Source organism: Periplaneta americana, chromosome 10 (genome assembly GCF_040183065.1).
Source record: "Periplaneta americana isolate PAMFEO1 chromosome 10, P.americana_PAMFEO1_priV1, whole genome shotgun sequence".
NCBI lineage: Eukaryota > Metazoa > Arthropoda > Insecta > Blattodea > Blattidae > Periplaneta > Periplaneta americana.
The window spans coordinates 164,329,643-164,351,346 of record NC_091126.1 but is presented as its reverse complement, the minus strand read 5'-3'; the positions used below and the strand labels follow the sequence as shown (position 1 = coordinate 164,351,346).

At 36.6% G+C, this 21,704-nt stretch overlaps 1 protein-coding gene and 1 non-coding gene across 2 annotated transcripts in view; both read right to left on the bottom strand.

Annotated features, from left to right (window-relative positions):
- Positions 1 to 21,704, bottom strand: part of LOC138708135 (prestin-like) — a 177,307-nt gene that overhangs the window by 50,203 nt on the left and 105,400 nt on the right. Inside the window, exon 2 of the mRNA XM_069838358.1 lies at positions 8,499 to 8,660. Coding sequence (XP_069694459.1) covers positions 8,499 to 8,660 — 162 coding nt within the window. The remainder of the gene's footprint in view (positions 1 to 8,498; positions 8,661 to 21,704) is intronic.
- TRNAC-GCA (transfer RNA cysteine (anticodon GCA)) lies at positions 5,804 to 5,879 on the bottom strand. The gene has a single exon. It is a non-coding gene; the product is annotated as a tRNA-Cys (tRNA).

The following is a 21,704-nucleotide window of genomic DNA, read 5'->3' as shown; positions in this document are numbered from 1 at the left end:
TTGCATCAATGATGACGAGGACTGGACCTTGCAAGGTATGTTCTACAGTTCTACAGTACGTTATTTTTCTTTTCATTCTGACTGTACGGAGATACAGTATCATGTTGACGTCGTCTGTTTACGTTTAAAACCTGTTGAGCCAATGGTCTGAATGAAAAAAGTGTAACATATAGTAAATGTGCACCTACATTCAACGATAAGTCATCCCGCATCCACTGTCTACTCAGAATGTTCGGGGAAAATTATCGCAATGACTTCACAATATAACCACAGTCTACTATATACAGTCACGAAGCTTGAGTTTTGAGGGTGCTAGAAACAATAGACTGTGACGGTACTATTTTGCATTGCCTCTAATGAGGCGATATTAGCGATCCTAGTGGTGAGCAACTATCTAATGTTTGCATATCTACTACGCACTGAGCTTCGCGACTGTATATACTAGACTGTGATATAACTATCATTCATTCGGATTTTGGGGAAACGGGAGAACCCCGAGAAAAACCCAAATGCGAGCTTGTCGACCAAAAGTGTCACCACGGATTTTTCAAATGAAAAATCCCATGCCTTCGTCTATGTATTTATAAGTTCATTTATTAACCCTAACAATGCCCGTGACCGAGTGGTTACCCTCTCTGGCTTTCACCGTGTCGGAACAGGTTCTATCCTCGTCTGGGCCACGAAGGATACTGTGGTCGATAAAGCGAGCGCGAGGGATTTATCTCGGGGTTATTCCGCTTCTCGTTATCATTATTATTCCACAATCACCCTCACTTTTCGAGGTCCCGAGCCAGCCCTCAAAATATGGCTGAAAGTTGCACACATGCGTGTTTAATAGACTATTATTACTAGGGACCGGATTTTTATGTAATTACATATTATATTCCTTTCAGCCTAACCATATATAAATAACAAATCTTTGCGAATCTTGTAATTACAATTAATATATTAAAATTTGATACTACATATTTTTACATATTTACCCCACATTACATATTATGACTTGGTATTACATAAATCTACATATTTAGGGGTTTTATTCATTTTTACTTCTCTAAAAGGAAAAAAAAAAACTTCTGCTGGGGAAGTTTACAATTTAAAATACACAGATTTAAAAAGCCTTTTTATCTATCAAAGAAAGGATATATTTCGGGACGAAACATAACGTTCTTAGTTCCAGGAAGTAACAGAGGCACTCACCCCATACCGCCCACTGTAAATATGAGTGAGAAAAGGCAACCTTTCTCATACAACTACCTTGTATTGTAAAAAATCACTCAGAAAGTAGCGTTGCCTTCATGCGGTGGAGTGGGACGAGGAGAAATGATTTGTCTCGAACTATAATTGTTCTGCTCACGTCTTAACAAGCCATTCCCATGCAATTTGCAACCTTACCCACCCTCGGAAAACCCATGTCAAATCTGACATGAGCCGCAATAAAGTAGCCAACTTTTGAAAAGAAGCTGGAGTAAAGGAACAAACTGGAAAGATGTTGAAAGATTAAAATAAATAGCTTTTCAGGTTACTGCTTGACCTCTTTACTTTAAATTTAGTAGACCTATACGGAAATAGGATTTTGAGAGCAATTAGAAAATATGGTTCTCGGCTGGAATAATTCTACCCCTCTGAATGAGACAGGAATGTCACTTTTCAAACAACAGTTTGTAAATGCCTATAGTTTGAGATATTAGTAGGTACCGGTACTTTGTTTTTTACAGGGAGCAGTTAAAATGCACGTGTCCCACATCTCTTCTTATTTTCTCCTAATCCAGTAAAGCGAAACAGTGCTTGCAGTACTGTTGTCATTCATTTCACTCAGTTCTCTAGTTTTGTACTTACAGTATAAAGTGCAAGTGAGTTTATCTACTGCTTTTAACTAACTAAAATGGCCCCCGTATCTTCAACTCTAACGACAAAAATAAAATCATGGATTGCGATGGACGAAGCTTTCACTAGTAAAACAGTAATGTGTCAAGTATGCAGTAAAAAAGTCGGGTGCTCTATGGAATCACAACTGGAGTGTCTTACCTATCTTATACCTGCCAGATATTGATATTAAATATTTTCATGATTTTACATATTTTGGTACATATTCAGCTTATTTTTCTTACATAAATATGTACATATTTCACCCCTCGATGTTACATAAAAATCCGGTCCCTAATTATTACTTATTGACCCGCCTCTTCCATAGATGTATTATCTTCATTTATTCGTGTGTTTCATGTGTGTTTCAAGAAACGATCTTCACAGTGTATTTTCCACATCAGTTGTGGTGTTTAAAAATCATGTATTTATTGGCGATCTCTTGGGTATACACACTAAGCACCTTGCCAAACGTACTATGCTTTCCTTATTCATAACTTCAATTAAGAAACGCTGTGTTCTCAGCTGTTACAAAAACGCACTTCTCTTCTTGCCTTCGGATAAATATTTATGAAAACAATGACTATTTACTCATGGTTGTGTGCGCAGAAAACTTTCTGAAACGACTTGTTTCGACTTCTTATTCTGTGATTAAAATACAACAAAATATATGCAGTTATTAAACTGTATTAATATTGATTTTTGCACACATTTAAATTAAAGTTGAATGTTCGATATGGTAAAACAGTCCGAATGAGAAAATAAATAAACGAGTATTATGTATACAAATTTCTTCACTGTCTCTTGACTGCTTGGTGATTCAATATTACTTAGAGAAACAAGCTGAGTGTCTCTGTATATTAAGTCAATAATGCTACCATGTTCACTGCAAAGATGTCCATATTATTTGCATAATTGTGCCGATCTCTTAAACACTTATCGTATCTCGTTTCACTTAGAGAGACTCCCTTATTCATAGCTTAAATATACAATAAGCAGTGTACTGTAAATAACACACACTTCTTCATTATACAGTTTACTCGATGATTATTATGCATTTGTTTAACGGAAAGTTTCTTGGTAAGAAATTAGCCTGGGTTTGTCTTGTAGGATGTTTGTCGCTTGCGCTCACTCTGGAGTAACTCTGTCATCTTTGGAGTATTCTTCGTCTTTTACAATAGACATCACATTATTATCAATTATTTCCTTTTTATCCTCAGGTTTAGTGGAAGAGAAGGCCTCACGGCTTTAACTCTGCCAGAAAAAATAAATCATTATTATTATTATTATTATTATTATTATTATTATTATTAATATTATTATTATTATTATTATTATCATCATTGTTATTATTATTACTTACTTACTTAGTGGCTTTTAAGGAACCCGGAGGTTCATTGCCGCCCTCACATAAGCCCGCCATTGGTCCCTATCCTGAGCAAGATTAATCCAGTCTCTATCATCATATCCCATCTCCCTCAAATCCATTTTAATATTATCCTCCCGTCTACGTCTCGGTCTCCCCAAAAGTCTTTTTCCCTCCGGTCTCACAACTAACACTCTATAGGCCTATACATTTCTGGATTCGCCCATACGTCCTACGTGCCCTGCCCATCTCAAACGTCTGGATTTTAAGTTCCTAATTATGTCAGGTGAAGAATACAATGCGTGCAGTTCTGTGTTGTGTAACTTTCTCCATTCTCCTGTAACTTCATCCCTCTTAGCCCCAAATATTTTCCTAAGCACCTTACTCTCAAACACCTTTAACTTATATTCCTCTCTCAAAGTGAGAGTCCAAGTTTCACAACCATAAGAACAACCGGTAATATAACTGTTTTATAAATTCTAACTTTCAGATTTTTGACAGCAGACTGGATGATAAAAGCTTCTCAACCGAATAATAACACGCATTTCCCATATTTATTCTGTGTTTAATTTCCTTCCGAGTATCATTTATATTTGTTACTGTTGCTCCCAGGTATTTGAATTTTTCCACCTCTTCAAAAGATAAATGTCCAATTTTTATATTTCCATTTCGTACAATATTCTGGTCACGAGACATAATCATATACTTTGTCTTTTCGGGATTTACTTCCAACCCTATCTCTTTACTTGCTTCCAGTAAAATTTCCGTGTTTTCCCTAATCGTTTGTGGATTTTCTCCTAACATATTCACGTCATCCGCATAGACAAGCAGCTGATTTAACCCGTTCAATTATAAACCCTCTCTGTTATCCTGGACTTTCCTAATGGCATACTCTAGAGCAAAGTTAAAAAGTAAAGGTGATAGTTTATCTCCTTGCTTTAGCCCGCAGTGAATTGGAAAAGCATCGGATAAATCTGGCCTATACGGACTCTGCTGTACGTCTCACTGAGACACATTTTAATTAATCGAACTAGTTTCTTGGGAATAGCAATTCAATAAGAATATCATATAAAACTTCTCTCTTAATCGAGTTATTATTATTATTATTATTATTATTATTATTATTCTTATTATTATTTTATTGTAACGCAAAAGAATGCACAAAATTATGACTTCAACTTTTTGTGTATCAGCAGTTAAATGTTAGCAAATGTACAATTATTTTTTCCATTCGTTTATGTACTACGAACCCTATTGAAATATATATAATTAACATTGTGTAACACTTTTCTTTCTCCGGACGTTGATCTCTGTCTTAGCAATATGGATCATGCTTAATGTTTACCAGCAAGTAGATAAAGCAGAACTGAAGTTATTTCGATCACTGAGTGATTATACTTTATTTAACTGTGAAATAAATGAACAAATAAGTACAATATTATTTCAATATTACAAGTGTTCCAATTATTTAATTAACACAGAATATAAATGAAAATATCCAGAGCATCTATTGAGATTGAAATCACACGGGACACCATCTGAATAATGGCCAACGGAAAAACGTTGGGAAAATTCTTTTCATTCTCTGAAATGACCAAACTGGGAGTGATTGTTGTCGTCATCGGTTGATTATCCAACTAGCTATCTCAACTTAATTATAATTCTTTACATATTGCATATAGACTGAATTGAATTCCATTAGCTCATAAATAAAGTTACTATTTTTTCGTATAGGTCGTATATATTTATTTATTTTATTGGGTTATTTTACGACGCTGTATCAACATCTCAGGTTATTTAGCGTCTGAATGATATAAAGGTGAAAATGCCAGTGAAATGAGTCCGGAGTCCAACACCGAAAGTTACCCAGCATTTGCTCGTATTGGGTTGTGGGAAAACCCCGGAAAAAGCCTCAACCAAGTAACTTGCCCCGACCGGGATTCGAACCCGGGTCACCTGGTTTTGCGGCCAGACGTGCTGACCGTTACTCCACAGGTGTGGACTATAGGTTTTATCTCAAATTAAATAAAAGTGTACTAGTCGTCAAAACGTAACTAAAGAATATTGCTGGTAAATCTTTAGTGTATTGTAAATATTCTTAATTTAAATATGTATGTAACTATTGTATTGATTAAGGCTGGTTGAGTGGAAGAGAAGGCCTTATGGCCTTGACTCTGCCAGCGAAAATAAAACATTATATTCTATTACCATTAAATACGAGAAAAATTCGTACCGGCACAGGGAATCGAACCCAGGACCTCTCAGCTCTGCGCGCTGAGCGCTCTTACCAACTGAGCCATGCCGGGACACGATCCACGGCGCCGGCCGAACTCCTCTCGTAATGCTATTTTACGGCCTTACTACCTGCACTTGAGACGATACACGTCATATATGCAGGAGCGCATATTTAAATGACTTTATGGCCGTATTCAACATCAGTTTCATGACAACTGCTAACAGTTAATACATTAAATATTCATATGTATGAGGTATCGCCCACCTCATTGAATATTACACGACTAATGTGAACTAGTCCATTGTATTATTACCATTAAATACGATAAAAATTCGTACCAGCACCGGGAATCGAACCCAGGACCTCTCAGCTCTGCGCGCTGAGCGCTCTTACCAACTGAGCCATGCCGGGACACGATCCACGGCGCCGGCCGGACTCCTCTGGTAATAATACCAGAGAGATGTGAGTATATTTAATAGAAACTGTTGTAATTTATTTAACAATACAAGAACTGATAGATGGTACAGAAACCTACTTTACGAATAGTCTGGTCTAGAAAAGTAAGTTTTCCTCTGCTGTCTCCAAGTTAATGTTTTCAGTTTATCGTTAACAGACGAAGTTTTGCACGAGAAATTCCAGTGAACGTTTTCTTTCTCCCTTTACGTCCCAACCGCTGTACAGGATGGGCACAAAGTCCCGTTGCCCCCTATAAATAACTCAAATATACACACTATTTATGTAATTCCGGTCATAATGCAGACATACATCACACAAAATAATGCGTCGCCAGGTTCTGTGTGACATTGCTGGTATAATCTGTTGGATAGCGCGTAGCACGGCGATCTTCAATTCACCAAGTGTCGTACCGTCCCTGTGCAACAGTACTCTTGATGAAACCCCACAGCGCATTAGGTTCTCACAACGCTGGATTGGTCGTGGGTCACCCATCTTACCAGCGCCTCTCGACTGGCCACCTCGCAGCCCTGACCTCACAACCTGTGACAATGCGCTACGATACGACGGGCAGGGCATAGTTGCGCCCCACGGTAAGATAAAATGCAGCAGATAAAAAGGGTCCCTATTTTGTGGGCATAGTTGCGCCCGTTCCCAACAGGTAGAGAAAAGGGGATGGCATAGTTGCGCCCCGATGAAATAAGTAGAGAAAAAGACACTACGGAAACTCGAGCCTCGTAATCAACCAACCTTATTGATTTCTTATGCGATTTAATATTCATTATCGATACCATTAAAATGAACACCATGAAGTTGGCAATATTTTATTAACTGTTTTTCTACTGTTTATGCGGTGATTATCGATAGCCTTCCATTAAAATGAACACCATGAAGTTGGCAGTGCTTTATTAACTGTTTTTCTACTGTTTATGAGGTGATTATCGATTGCCTTCCATTAAAATGAACACCATGAAGTTGGCAGTACTTTATTAACTGACATAATATTCAAATGAGTGAGCCGTTGGAATATGGGGGCTTAGCAGTCTTTGACATTTTATTAATGATTTTCACACCGTCTGTGGCGTATAGTGAGGTTAATTCAAAATGAATGTTAAGTTTAGTGAAAAGGGTAAAGAGTTAATAATTCACAATGGTTCTAAGTTTCAATTTTCGAAACCCTGTACCGTAGGGTTAAGATATCGATGTACAAACAAAAAATGCAGTTCATTTATTGTGTGTGATCGATAAAAAAGTGCTATTTTAAATATTAAAATTGATCATATGCTAGGCCTACCTAATTTCAATGCAGCTATCACTGTAATATTTGTAAGTAATTTGTTTATATTATGACAATCACTTTCGTGTGTACTATGTCCATCGGGGCGCAACTATGCCATGTCCATTCTGCTACCTGATTCCTTCGGGGCGCAACTATGCCATCCACGTGCTAAAAAGGATAAATGTTCATCTCCCCTCTTGCTTAAAAAAGTCCCTTGTGCAGACACTTGTATTTCCCTATTTCGACTATGCGGACATTTTACTGACTGACCTCTCCAGCGACAACAAAATGAAACTTCAACGTGCTCATAATTTGTGTGTACGTTTTGTAAGTAATGTTCGTAAATATGATCATATTACCCCATCCCTGGAAGCAATAGGTTGGCTTAAACTAGATAAGAAAAGAAATTTACATTCACTTCTCTTTCTCTTCGAAATCTTGAACTCTTCTATTCCTTCGTATCTGTCGTCTGGCTTCACTTACCTTTCTTCCCACCATAATCTGAACACACGCTCTCGTCATGAAACAATACTAACAATACCATCCCATCGAACCTCCTCATACTCATCCTCTTTCACAATAGCCCTGCCAAGACTCTGGAATTCGCTACCTGCTAGCATCAGGGACTGTCGAAATAAAATTGAATTCAAACGAAAACTTACTAGGCACTTGGTCAGTAATTGATTTCTTGTAAATAGTTTCTTTAATCTATCGCAAAATATTTCAATATTCAGTAATTTCATCACTATACAATTTTGTTATTCTAGATTTAATTTGTACAATTCAGTAAATATAAAATATTCTTTGTTTCTCTATGATAAATTATCTAGCTTTAATTATTCAGGTAATATTTTCGTACTTTGATTTTATTGTAATTGTAATTGTAATACTAATTGTAATGTTATTTGTAATTGTAATTGTAAATTTAATACTAATTGTAATTTTATTGTTGATATTGTAGTTGGAATCTCCTGGTAGAGGGGCAGAGAAGGCCTGACGACCTTATCTCTACCAAGTTAAATAAATAAATACTAATACTAATACTATGCCATGTCCCTTCTGGTACCTGATTTCTTCGGGGCGCAATTATGCCATGCCTAGGCCTCCCAATTGACCGCGGAGCGCAACTATGCCATACCGGATACGACACCATTGATGAATTGAAGGACGCCGTGCGACGCGCTTTCCAACAGAATATGCCAGGGAATGTGACACCGTAAGTTTCTGAACTCAAGAGATACGACTGAAACGTTCGTAATATTACAAATGCGATATGGAAATATTGCTGAGTTACTCACCTTGAGGAATATGCATCACCGCGACGGTAACACCTGATATAAGATCACCCACCAGGTCAACTTTCCACTTGTAACGAGGTAGCCACCGCGTTATGGGAACCAATCCTTGGACGAAATCCAGAAATTTCCAGTCCTCGTAAATATGCGCCAACTTCTGCGTCACTGTAAAAAATTATAAGTTATTAGTACATAATAAGGGTAACAATATTGATCATCAGAGGTTTGCCATGGTACATATGGCTTTGTTGTCTAGTGGTGTTAGTGGTTAACCTTCTAGCCGTTGGATCCGACGTGGTCGATGGCAACGAATATATTTTACACGATTTTCTACGGAGGGTAATAAATTATTTTCATGAAAGTAAATTCATAAGTTGCATACTCCACTATGTGCTTGGAGACGCGGAGATGCTGTGTCTTTAATTAACGAGCCACAACGTGTATATATTGCGCAGTTTTTATTTTCAAGTTTTGTGGGAATAAAACCAAGTTCGTCATACTGTCTTTGCAAAGCTTCAACTTTTATTTTGAAAACAAGATCTTGCTACGAATTCAGTGATTACAGTAGCGTGCAAATTAATCCGAACACGACATATTTTTACATTTTCTTTCATTGTTGGCCTCACAGCTGCTCTTACCGCTTTAATTGACATCTGTAGTACGTGTAATTCCATTGTTGAAGGTCTATGGTTATTATTTTTTTATAATTTGTGACATTTTGCCTGTAGTTTTGTACTTATAAGCATTTCAGTTGTGTTGAAGACTTAATACTGCAATCCTGTGTACATTCTGTCGTCTTCACAAATGGATACAACTCCACGAAGACGGTTTAAGATTATAACATTAGCAGAGCATTCTTCTATGACACAGAGGCAAATTGCTGCAGAATGTAACATCGGTTTGGCTACTGTTAATTCGATCATAAAAGAATACAGGGAGACTGGATCCATCACACCCCAGAAAAAAGGAAACTGTGGCCGGAAAAGGAAGACTTCACCTGCAGATGATCGTTTAATTGTCAGGAAAAGTAAATTAAATCCTAGACTAACTGCTGTCGACTTAACCCGCGAGTTAATGGCTACCACTGGGGCGAATATTCACGTCACAACAGTGCGGCGTAGGCTTTTTGAAGCTGGACGAAGGGCTCGTAAGCCTATTAAGAAGCAACTGCTAACCCCTGTTATGTGCAAAAAAAAACCGCATTTCCGATGAGTCTCATTTCGAGGTCCACGGCCACCGTGTTTCTTACCTACGGAAAGGATCCGAAAAAGTAACAGCAGTTCATCTCCAACAAGCACCCAAATACCCCCCTAAAGTAACGTTTTGGGGTTGTTTTACACATGAAGGGCCTGGAGCATTAATACCTATCAAGGGAATGATGAATTCTGACAAATATATTCACTTATTGGACACCAGAATCGTACCCCAGCTACAAAAATCATTTCCGGATGGCATAGGTGTGTTCCAACAAGACCTGGCACCATGCCATACGTCTCGAAAAACTACAGAATTCTTCAACAAGAAGAATGTTCAGGTACTCCCCTGGCCAGGCAACTCACCCGACATCAACCCCATTGAGAACTTGCGGTCAATTTGCAAAAGAAGAATGCAAAAAATGGATTGTTCTACAAAGGAGAAGATGATTTCTGCCCTCATTGGTGTATGGGTTCGCGATGAAGAAATGAAGAATATTTGTGGGAAATTAGTGGAATCCATGCCAAATCGTCTCAGAGCTGTTGTTAGGAACATGGGAGGCCACATAGATTACTGAGGTATGTCTTAGATCCTTTTTTTTATCCCGTTTAAGTGTTTTTTCATAATTAATTACGTTGTTCGGATTAATTTGCACGCTACTGTATAAACTCTTACTGAATTCTTCGGAATATATCTCACTCGTAACAATTGAAGAGTTCGCGGTAAAAACGATGAATGTCACAGTTTTGTTAAGGTTGATGTCATTATCTAATTCAATGGATCACTACGAAATTTAATGTTGTTCTTATGAAAAATGGTAAAAAGGAGAATTATCACCACGAATACAGTAATCCTTTCCTTTATTTTCTATAGAAACAGCACTATATCTTGCTGTTATAGACTCAATTAGATCATTATCTAATCCTTAACAGAAATGTGGCATTCATCGTTTTTCCCGCGAACTCTTCAATTCTTATCGTGGCGATATCAGAATATCGTCGACAGAAGAGGGACATTATACAGGGAAATCACTTTATTTTTACCAACATTTTTAACATTAACCTGGCTATACTCGGAAACTCAGTTGCCCCCTTCCATTACAGGAGTTTGATGTTACTAGTGCAATATGTAAACAAATCAGTTTACTAGGTATAGGAGGAGAGAAAAGTAGTGTATCCATTTATGTTGTAGGAAAATACGATATTACGATTTTCAGTTTGATCATCACTTTTACGGAATTTATCAAAATACAGTAGAGTAGTAACATTTTTTTTTTTCAAAAACTCAACTTTTCAGGCGGCTATGTTCGTTATGTAATGTCTACTTTATTTAGCATATTAATTATTGGTGTTATCATACAATATAGAGAGTGCATTTAAATTGAGGGGGTCATAAGTAAAGGGCTGTAAGTGCACTTAAGTTACTTTTGAGAAAATGGGGTTTAAATATTTAAGCTTTCGTAAAATCGGTGAAATTTTTTATTTAAATTTTAATGTGTGATGCGATTAAAATATCCCTTTGCCACTAAGATTTTAGATACTTTAGCTTACACTGGATGCACTTAACTCATGTTATTACAAATGTCACTAGCATTCCTTTGCTTCTAGCCACCTCAATTCAAAAAAAGCTAATCTGAATTTTTAAACAAGTTGCTGAAAATGGTTGCCGTTCATTACAATGCAGGCTTCAATTCAGTACGCATATTATTAAAAACATTTTGAAGCATATTCTCTGAAATTGTATTTATCGTTTCTTCAATATAATTTTTTAGTACAATATTATTAATATAGGTTCTTTCTTCTATAGAAAACGCAATCATATTTATGAAACACACTATACACTGCAGTGTTTACTTCACTGCTTGAAGACTTCGAATGCAACAACGGCAACCATTTTCAGCAATTTATTTAAAAATTCAGATTATTTTTTTTGAATTGCTGTGGCTAGAAGCAAAGGAATGCTAGTGACATTTGTAATAACATGAGTTAAGTGCATCCAGTGTAAGCTAAAGTATCTAAAATTTTAGTGGCAAAGGGATATTTTAATCGCATCACACATTAAAATTTAAATAAAAATTTCACCGATTTTACGAAAGCTTAAATATTTAAACCCCATTTTCTCAAAAGTAACTTAAGTGCACTTACAGCCCTTTACTTATGACCCCCTCAATTTAAATACACTCTCTATATTGTATGTTAACACCAATAATTAATATGCTAAATAAAGTAGACATTACATAACGAACATTGCCGCCTGAAAAGTTGAGTTTTTGAAAAAAAAAAAATGTTGCTACTCTACTGTATTTTGATAAATTCCGTAAAAGTGATGATCAAACTGAAAATCGTAATATCGTATTTTCCTACAACATAAATGGATACACTACTTTTCTCTCCTCCTATACCTAGTAAACTGATTTGTTTACATATTGCACTAGTAACATCAAACTCCTGTAATGGAAGGGGGCAACTGAGTTTCCGAGTATAGCCAGGTTAATGTTAAAAATGTTGGTAAAAATAAAGTGATTTCCCTGTAGTATTCAACCAACAATGTAATTAATTACCTAACTATCCAACCAATCAATCACTGGAAAAAAATTCTATAAAATCGTCCTACATAATTATGATGAATGGAATGTGAAAGTCATTTCAACTGCTTAGTACCGGGAATGAAGCACATTAAAAATTTCTTTGAACGCATTGATTATTTAATAAGAAACTATCTATTTCCATGAAAATAGCATGACAAAATTTTGCATAATCGTTGCATATGCAAAAGAAGAGTGAAGTGATTTATATGCCGACAGGGGGACAAGAGATTCTGCATACGAACATGTAGTGCTGTACGTGTCTTGGTTCTAATACTCGTAAATGGAGAAGTTCCCCGTTTGCTACGTATTCATGCATAAGACACTTTCAGGAAAGTCCAGGCTAATTTATTCACACCGATGGGTTGAAAACAGATACTGTTTTCCAACCTGTTATTTAGTGACACTTCATAAAATGCGAGGTTACCTGACGTCGTTGGGATTGGTGATAGAAAACTGGCATTTGGTGAGATGAGGCAGAGGATTCGCCATGGATTACCTGATATTTGTCTTACATTTGCGGGAAAACCTAGTTGAAAACAAACTAAGCAGAGTCGACGGCAATTCGGAAGGCGGTTGTCTGCTAGCGTTTGCGTCGAGAGAGACAGATAGAGAGAGGAAGGCAGCGTACAACATTGCCACATCGTACTTCACGAGCACGTGCAATACAAATAGCGCAGGAGAGAATTTAAATCATCAAAAGACAATAATGACCTTAGCCGTTGATTACTGTAAGCATGACACCAAACAAACCCTCTTTCCTTCACTAACAATATTCTTTGCACGGTTCTCAATGCCACACCACATGCTTCTGCAGTCGTTTCTTGCATATTGGCAACGTTGCTGCCAGCATCAAAATGGCCGGCAGCGTTCTGCTCGTTAACGTTTTTAAAATAATTATACACCTTAAACACTATTTTCCGCGCCTGCTTGTGTAATACTTGTCTTTTTGCAGTCTCTTCTTCCATTTATTTACCTTACATACACACAGTAAATGTTAGTTTTACTTATTCAATGTATTGAAACACTCGCACGTGAACAAACGAACTCGGGAAGTGCTTGTTACAGACTGATTCTGATTGGTTCTACTGTACAAGCTTGTGACGTCACATACCAGAAATTCTACGGCGCATATAGAAGCTAACCGCCTTCCGAAATGCCGTCTAGTCTAATAGGCTAAAACGGAATTCAAATTCACTCCTGAGAGCAGCTAGGGCAGGCTTGCAGAAGTGGGCGCCAATTGTGGCATACGCCATACGACGGAATACGCCACTCATCCCATCCTTCCACCCCCGCGTGATTGACTTGATGGGGTAGGAGATTTGTATTCAATGTCTGTGTTATGTGATTGCGTGCGGGTCACAGAGACGTCATTCAACGGCGGTGGACTGTGGACGGGGAACCAACACTTTCATTCCTCTCTCGCCAGTACTGTATCCCTGAGCTAGGAATCAGGAGACCAGCTCTTTAAGCATAAGCTACGCCGCCAATGGCCACAAATCAACGTCCGTGCACTTATATTCCTCGAAAAGACTGGAATAGACGCTACTTCATCCCTTATTCTCTTCTTTATCTCCTGTCATCTATACTAATAATAAATCTGTAGCCAAAATTTTTCTGGTAATTTTCGATTTTCCAAAAATAATTGGTGTTAACATGTATAATTAACCATCCTGAAACCGAAAATCGCTTTTATGAAATTTTTGTTTGTATGTCTGTCTGTCTGTCTGTCTGTCTGTCTATCTGTCTGGATGTTTGTTACCTTTTCACGCGATAATGGCTGAACCAATTTATATGAAAATTGGAATATAAATTAAGTTCGTTGTAACTTAGATTTTAGGCTATATGGCATTCAAAATACTTTACTTAAAAGGGGGGTTATAAGGGGGCCTGAGTTAAATAAATCGAAATATCTCGCTTATTATTGATTTTCGTGAAACATATTACATAACAAAAGTTACTTTAAAAATAATTTCCGATAAGTTTTATTCTATACAAAATTTTGATAGGACTGATATTTAATGAGATAAATAAGTTTTAAAATTACAATAACAACGCCATCTAAGCCACTGTACTGAAATAAAAACAAATGACTCCGACTATAAGGGGCCTTGGACAACAACAATCGAAAGCTATTAAACATAGCCTAAGAGAATATTTCTGTGTTTGTATGAAGTAATATCGGAAGCTAATTAATTAATTATTATTTCACCATTGGAAAGTGTAGTTTCTCTAGATGGAAATAATTCTACAATGTTATTACAGTAACTTCTGAAACATATAGCAAGTAATATGAAGTATACACATTAAAACTAAATGATATGTCAATCTTCATTAAATAATTGTTGCATGTAATAACAATTAAGAAACATGTTAAAGGAATTGTCATTGCACCAAATGATTGCTCTCTGGACCAAAATGACCTCATTTTAATTAAATACAATTTAAATTAAGTAACATATTAAACGATTTATCCTTCTATGAAACACGAATGTTCCCTGGATCAAATGTCCTATTTTAATTATGTAATTACTTTATATTTATTTCTAACGGGTGCAGCGGAGCGCACGGGTACGGCTAGTACATAATAACATGGATGGAAGCTAACTTGTCCAACTCCAGACCCTCTTTAAATAGAACGCCTCTATTTCTACTACACTGTAAAAAATACCCATTCTGCCCCCCTCCCCAGAAACATTCTCAGGGCATATTGCGCCAAATTTTTGATAGAGTAAACGCATAGTCTCTTACCCCGTTTCGAAAATCACACAACAAGAAATTTCTTTAAAAATGATACTGCTTTACGGAAGCGGGAGAAATTAAAATTATGTATTAGAAAATAAGTCCGTGTGATTCTGTGCAGTAAACCATTATTGTTTATTTTTTAGACGTACAATAAAAAATGGAGCAAAATTGTTAAATATAATGGAAATTTACCTTAATGTTCTATTAATGAAATTGAAAATTTGTATTTGCTGCTTGTTTTATGTAAACAACAGTTGTCTTGGTCCGCCCCTGCATTAGAACAGAGTATCTGCTTTGTACCGGTATGTCTACCCGATTGAGCTGTACTGAATACTTGTAAACTCCTCCTCTCCATCCAGCAACGTTGCCAAACGTCTAATAGTGTAAACTTTAATAATTAGCTAAATATTGCAATTAGAAAAACATTGGGGACATATTTTCTTCCTTATGACTTGAACAGTCATAAGTTCAAATAATGGCACATATCCCTTACATCCTATATATGTGTGTGTGTTTTACAGCAATGGCAAAGGAAGCTTTAATAGAAAAAGGAGCATCTTCTGCGGATCTCTATATTATATTAATATAGTGTATTATAGATATTTGTTGGTTACACCTTTATTCCGGGGCGGTCTTATGGCTTGCAGGGAAATGTACAGGGACATCATTTTATTTTTACTTCGACTTTTATTGTACCTGAGTTTTTAAATGTACCTCACTCCCACCCCTTCTACTAACGAAGTTCCAACTGTCCTCCACACAGAACCAAGGCCGCAGTACTGAGTTAGTGAGTATAGTACGTTTCAGAAATATGTTCGCGTTTTCCAGTGACGAAAACTTCCAATATTGAATCATATTTTCGCACAGGTACTGTCGTCCGTTTGCCTACGTCGCATCCCGATTTCCCCCACCTGCTTCTGCTCGCTCCACTGTAAAGACTAGTGGCTTGGCTTTCTTAGCTCTTTTCTGAAAACATTAATTTCTGTTAGGAATTAATTGGACGTCTACGTAATATTATGCAACTGTTTAAAATAACTTAAATAAAAGGGCCTCGTTAAGTAATTAACTATCACGTGATTCCCCCCCCTTTCTACGATCCTGCGACATAACCACTTGGACGGACAGTAGATAGCATGTCTGAGTAATTTTATCTGTGCGGGTCGGGCAGAAATGAAGACTGACTTTACAGTACGTAAGGTACTCTTTTATAAAGTAGGTACAGAATTATTTCAACATGAGTTACCAAGTATGAAGGACGAAACTGATAATTGGAATTAGATGCAATAGTCTATAGTGCGATAATAGGCACAAAAGATCTGAAGCCGGTATCGAAATGAACGGCCACCATTTTCGAAAATGTGTTTAAATATCCATATTATGATTATTTTTAAATTTAACTTCATTCTCTGTATTGTACGCTAATGTGTTGTAGACAGTATAATATACGCTACATAATGAATACGTTCGCATGGAAAGCTCAGTTCGTGAGTAGAAACACTTATTGTTAACACTGTACTGTATTTTGATTAAACAAAACCTAATGAAAATTATCAAACTCAAAATCGCGATATTTCCTAGTTTACGTAAATGGATGAACGACGTTTCTTCCCTCCTATACCTAGTAAAGTGATCTGTTTGTATTTTACGCCAGTATCATCGAACTCCAGTCGTGGAAGGAGGTAGCAAAGTGTGTTTCCGGGGGTCAATCATTAATCCAAAAGCCAGGTTAATATTAAAAATGTTAGTAAAAATAAAATGATGGCCCTGTATAGGCCTATGCTGTATTATAGCCTACAGTGCGAGCTACGGTAAACTCTCGATTAAAAGGGGAATTCCCTCCCATCCTCCTCGTTAGTTCGAGCCTACTCCGAATTCCGTTGCAGTAGTACCAGATATAGCCGAGGGTGCGTTGTGATCGTTACTACCGATTCAATCACTCGGAGACTTTCTCTTTTCGCAGCACTTCTCCATAACTTTTCATCTCTGTACAACCTTTACGTAATCCTCTTCGATTTGCTAAGTGCACTACAGGTCTCTTGAGATCGTGTCGTTGACCTCACACCACACAAACATTTCCAGATTCTGTACAGCGAACCCTATAACAGCAAACATAATACTCATTTATGTACGAATATTATCTCGCCGAGTCTTCCTCGGTAGTACAGTGGCTATCGTGTTTGTCATTCATTCCCAGATGATGAAATTAGGGACAGTACAATATAGTACAATAAAATACAATGTCCTAAATCATCAATCTACTATTCATAATAAAATATCTATAAAACCGAACATGGTATTCCTTCATGGGTAACAGTAAATAACAGTATCTCAAACGTAAATCTTTTTCGGTTATCTGCCAAAGTCTGTACTGTAGAAATATGCGCTCTACGTCGCATGACGTGATAGGAGCAAAACGAAAAAACCTAACAACATTACAGTCTCTAAGAGACAGTCCTTTATTCTCGGGTGACTCTATGTCCACCAATTTGCTGTTTATGTTACACAATGTTCCATATCCGTTATTTTTACATAAAATTGATTTCCACTTCTGTTTTACACGTTCAGTAACCGGTGTACTTGGTGTCTCATTAATTCTCTGCATCATTTTCTAAATTAATTTGAGGGCTTCCGGCATCTCTTGCTCTGACTTTTCTAACCGTGTAATAGTTTCAGACACAGTTTGTATGAAAACGAAATTATTCGTCAGAACCTTCAAATCCAGAGCTTTTTCCTTTGTGTATTTGTTGTCATTCATTCTACAGTACCCCCACCCACTGTACGCTTTACCACTATACTCAGTACGCCGTTATGCTGATTTCCCACTAAACTGCTCTATCGGGTCCGAAGTCTCGAAGCCTGCTGATGACTATATAACAGACCTCAGGCTTACTGCTTGTGGAGTATCTCCTTGTTAGCAAACGAAGATAAAGAAAATTTACAACGTTTAGACACGCTCTCAAGTCTCAGTAAGAGATGTTTCCATATGTATAATTACAAAGATTCCGAGTCGCTGTATTTCGAATCAAAGTCGAAATGGTTTGCTGACTTTTACAGTACATGTAAAGAAACCCTCTGATGTGCATGAGGGCTAATAATATACAGGAATTTAAACGGATATAAGTTGAGAAGAGTCAATGACTTCGTTGTTAAGTGATTGTCACTGAAAATCGGCCAACAGTAACCAATTTCAATGTTCTTTTTCTGCTAGAAACAATTCGAGTGTTAGTACCAAAAACCGTGGCTTATATTGTCATTGCTTCTAGTCCTGTAAAAAAAATAAAAAACTAACAATTTTAATTCTTATATTACTTGGATTTCAACGACCTCGAGGCCCGCTCTTAAAGTTACGTAACTAAGTGCATTGACTCGAAGACGCATAGACGTGACTGTCTGTACTTTCATAAATAAGCTCAAAAGGGGTTTAGAAATGACGATTTTGTTTTCTTATATCCATCAAAAAAATTAATGTACTTGTTTCTTACGCAACTTTCAATCGTTTGAGGAAAATTCACTTCTTATTCTAATTTATTTTCTAGTCTCTTTCTTCAATACGAAGTTTATCCTATTATACCGTAAATGTTTGACCTTACCTTCTACTACAGTATAAGAACGGCCTTCGTTTCGCATTTTATCATGTGAAACTAGAGAAAACTTACTTCGTTCACTTGTCCATTCATTACTATATTACGTAACTTAAGCTGCAACTCATGCAGTTAAGAAATCTTGGATGGAATTCCGAAGCACAATATAAAGTTATAAAATAATGCTAAGCAAGTAAGAGTAGGGTTAGTTTTTATTTTTGTCGTAACTGCTGGGAAATGGAGCGACATTTAAAAAAAGAACGTCATGAGTAGCGACCGTATTTGTTGGTTAAATAAAATGGGTGATTTCAGTGTTCAACCTGCCACCATTTTAGTGGATATTTTTTGAAATAAGTTGTCGATTCTGTGGCTGTTTCGTGAGATAAGGTTGTCATTTTTAGATGTATTATGTCATATTTAATAAAACAACTTGTTACTTTTTTTTGGTTAAACATCATTTACATAATCTAAATATGATCAGCGAATATTTGGGGCTAAGAGGGATGAAGTTACAGGAGAATGGAGAAAGTTACACAACACAGAACTGCACGCATTGTATTCTTCACCTGGCATAATTAGAAACATTAAATCCAGACGTTTGAGATGGGCAGGGCATGTAGCACGTAAGGGCGAATCCAGAAATGCATATAGAGCGTTAGTTGGGAGGCCGGAGGGAAAAAGACCTTTAGGGAGGCCGAGACGTAGATGGGAAGATAATGTTAAAATGAATTTGAGGGAGGTGGGATATGATGATAGAGAATGGATTAATTTTGCTCAGGATAGGGACCAATGGCGGGCTTATGTGAGGGTGGCAATGAACCTGCGGGTTCCTTAAAAGCCAGTAAGTAAGTAAGTAAGTAAGTAAGTAAGTAAGTAAGTAAATATGATCAGCGCAAAATACGACATAGAAAACAATATTGAAGAAACAAAAGTCATGGAATTTCGTGGGAAGTACACGGTCGCAAGTAAAATTTTCTTCAACAACAAATTAATAGAAAGAGTAAATGAGTTTACGTATCTTGACCATAATTTAACTTCGGAATATGTATTATATGACTTTCTTGTGTTAAATTTCTATCGTACCTGATTTAAATGTTTCGACCTATTACGGGTCATCCTCAGATCTGGTCGTAGTTGGTCTTGGCGTCTCTTGTTTTGTTTCCTGTGAGGGTGTGTTTGTGTGGTGTAATGTGGAGTCAAAGATTATGTGTGTTCTGAAAGTGAATTGTGTGTTGAGAATTTCGTTGGGGTGTGTTTTTGTGTGTTTGTATATTTCTTATTATTCTAGTGTGTTTAGTTTCTGGTTTTTTTGGTTGGATGTGTAGTATTTCCATGTCTGTGTTGATGTCTCTATAGGTGTGGTTGGCATTTGTGATGTGTTCTGCATATGTGGAGTTGGCTGTGATGTGTTCTTTGTAACGTGTTTGAAATGATCTGCCTGTCTGTCCTATGTAGAAGTTGTTGCAGGTGTTACATTTGAGTTTGTATACGCCTGTGTGGTTGTATTTGTTTGTGTTCTTTGTGTGTTCAGATGTTTTTGTAGAGTGTTATTTGTTCTGTATACGATGTTGTAATTTAATTTCTTGAATGAGGTTGCAATCTTGTGTGCGTTTTTGTTTTCGTATGTTAGTGTGATGTATTTTTTGTGTTCTTCCCAATTAAATTCTCAACACACAACTTAATTTCAGAACACACACAATCTTTGACTCCACATTACACCACACAAACACACTCTCACAGAAAACAAAGCAAGAGGCGCCAAGACCAACAACGACCAGTTCTGAGGATGACTCATAATAGGTCGAAACATGCAAACCAGGTACGATAGAATTTAACACAAGAAAGTCATATAATACATATTCCGAAGTGATACAGTTATAAAAGGTGTGTATTCAAGATGCATAATTTAACATTTTTTTGGTGAAACAGATATAACTTCTAAAATTTGCAGATACAATAAAACAATGGGAATAATTAACAAAATTATGACGCCTTCCCTAGTATAGCGAAACACAAGAATACGTTTGTATAAAACCTTAGTTAGAGCTGTACTATGTTACGGAAGTGAAGCATGGACAATGAGAAGTACGGATATCAGCGGAATAACGGCCTGTGAAATGAAATTTATGAGAGCAACACTAGAATATAGCCACTTGGACCACAAAAGAAATGAGGATATCACGCAAGAACTTCAATTACAACCAGTCTGACAGTTTATAAACAAGTACCAGCTGCAGTGGAAAAACCATGTCCAACGAGTGATATTTACTTTTATTAGACTAGGTGTTTCTTTAATTGAGCCGTTCAGAGCAGAAGTGGTGTAAGTCAAAAATGGGTAATGAGGGTTAAAGTAAACATTCTATAAAATACAGCGCAAAGTAGAAAGTAATATTCAATTTATTTAAACTATTAGTAGTCAGTGGATAGCACGAAGGACATATTAATTGCTACTTTGCGCTATATTTTACAGAATTTTTACTTTAAACGTCTTTACCCAATTTTGACTTACACCACTTCTGCTCTGAACGGCTCAATTTAGAAACAATATTTTATCTTTGATTGCACTTTAACTTATGCTATTACTAAGCTCAAAGAGCTAATCCACTTTTATTCCAGTAACTGTTTTCAAGATTTTGAGCAAATATGAACTGAACATTTTGAAAACTTCGATGCAAGGAGCTTATTTAGTAACGTCAATATAAAATATACTTAAAAATATAATTTCAAAACTGTTAGACCTATTGCACCGAATTTTGTACATATGATATTATTATAGATCTGTTTATATAGTTTAAATTTCACAAATTTTGGCCGAAAATTGTGGAAGTTTTAAAAATCATACATATCCCCTTAAATGATTGACCCAAAAAATTACGATGGCTCTCAATATCTTAATTTAATCAATTTGTTTTTTCGTGTTACGTGCATCTCACAAATCACTCTAAGAGAACTCATTACATAATCACGACTGGAGAGTAAGGACTACATTTTCACAATTACACAATCAATATTCTCTATTTGAATCAATATTATCATTATTATTTTTTCAACAAATACTCAAAAGTACTTAGAGATCACACACGTCGAGCAGGTAGGCCGTATTAG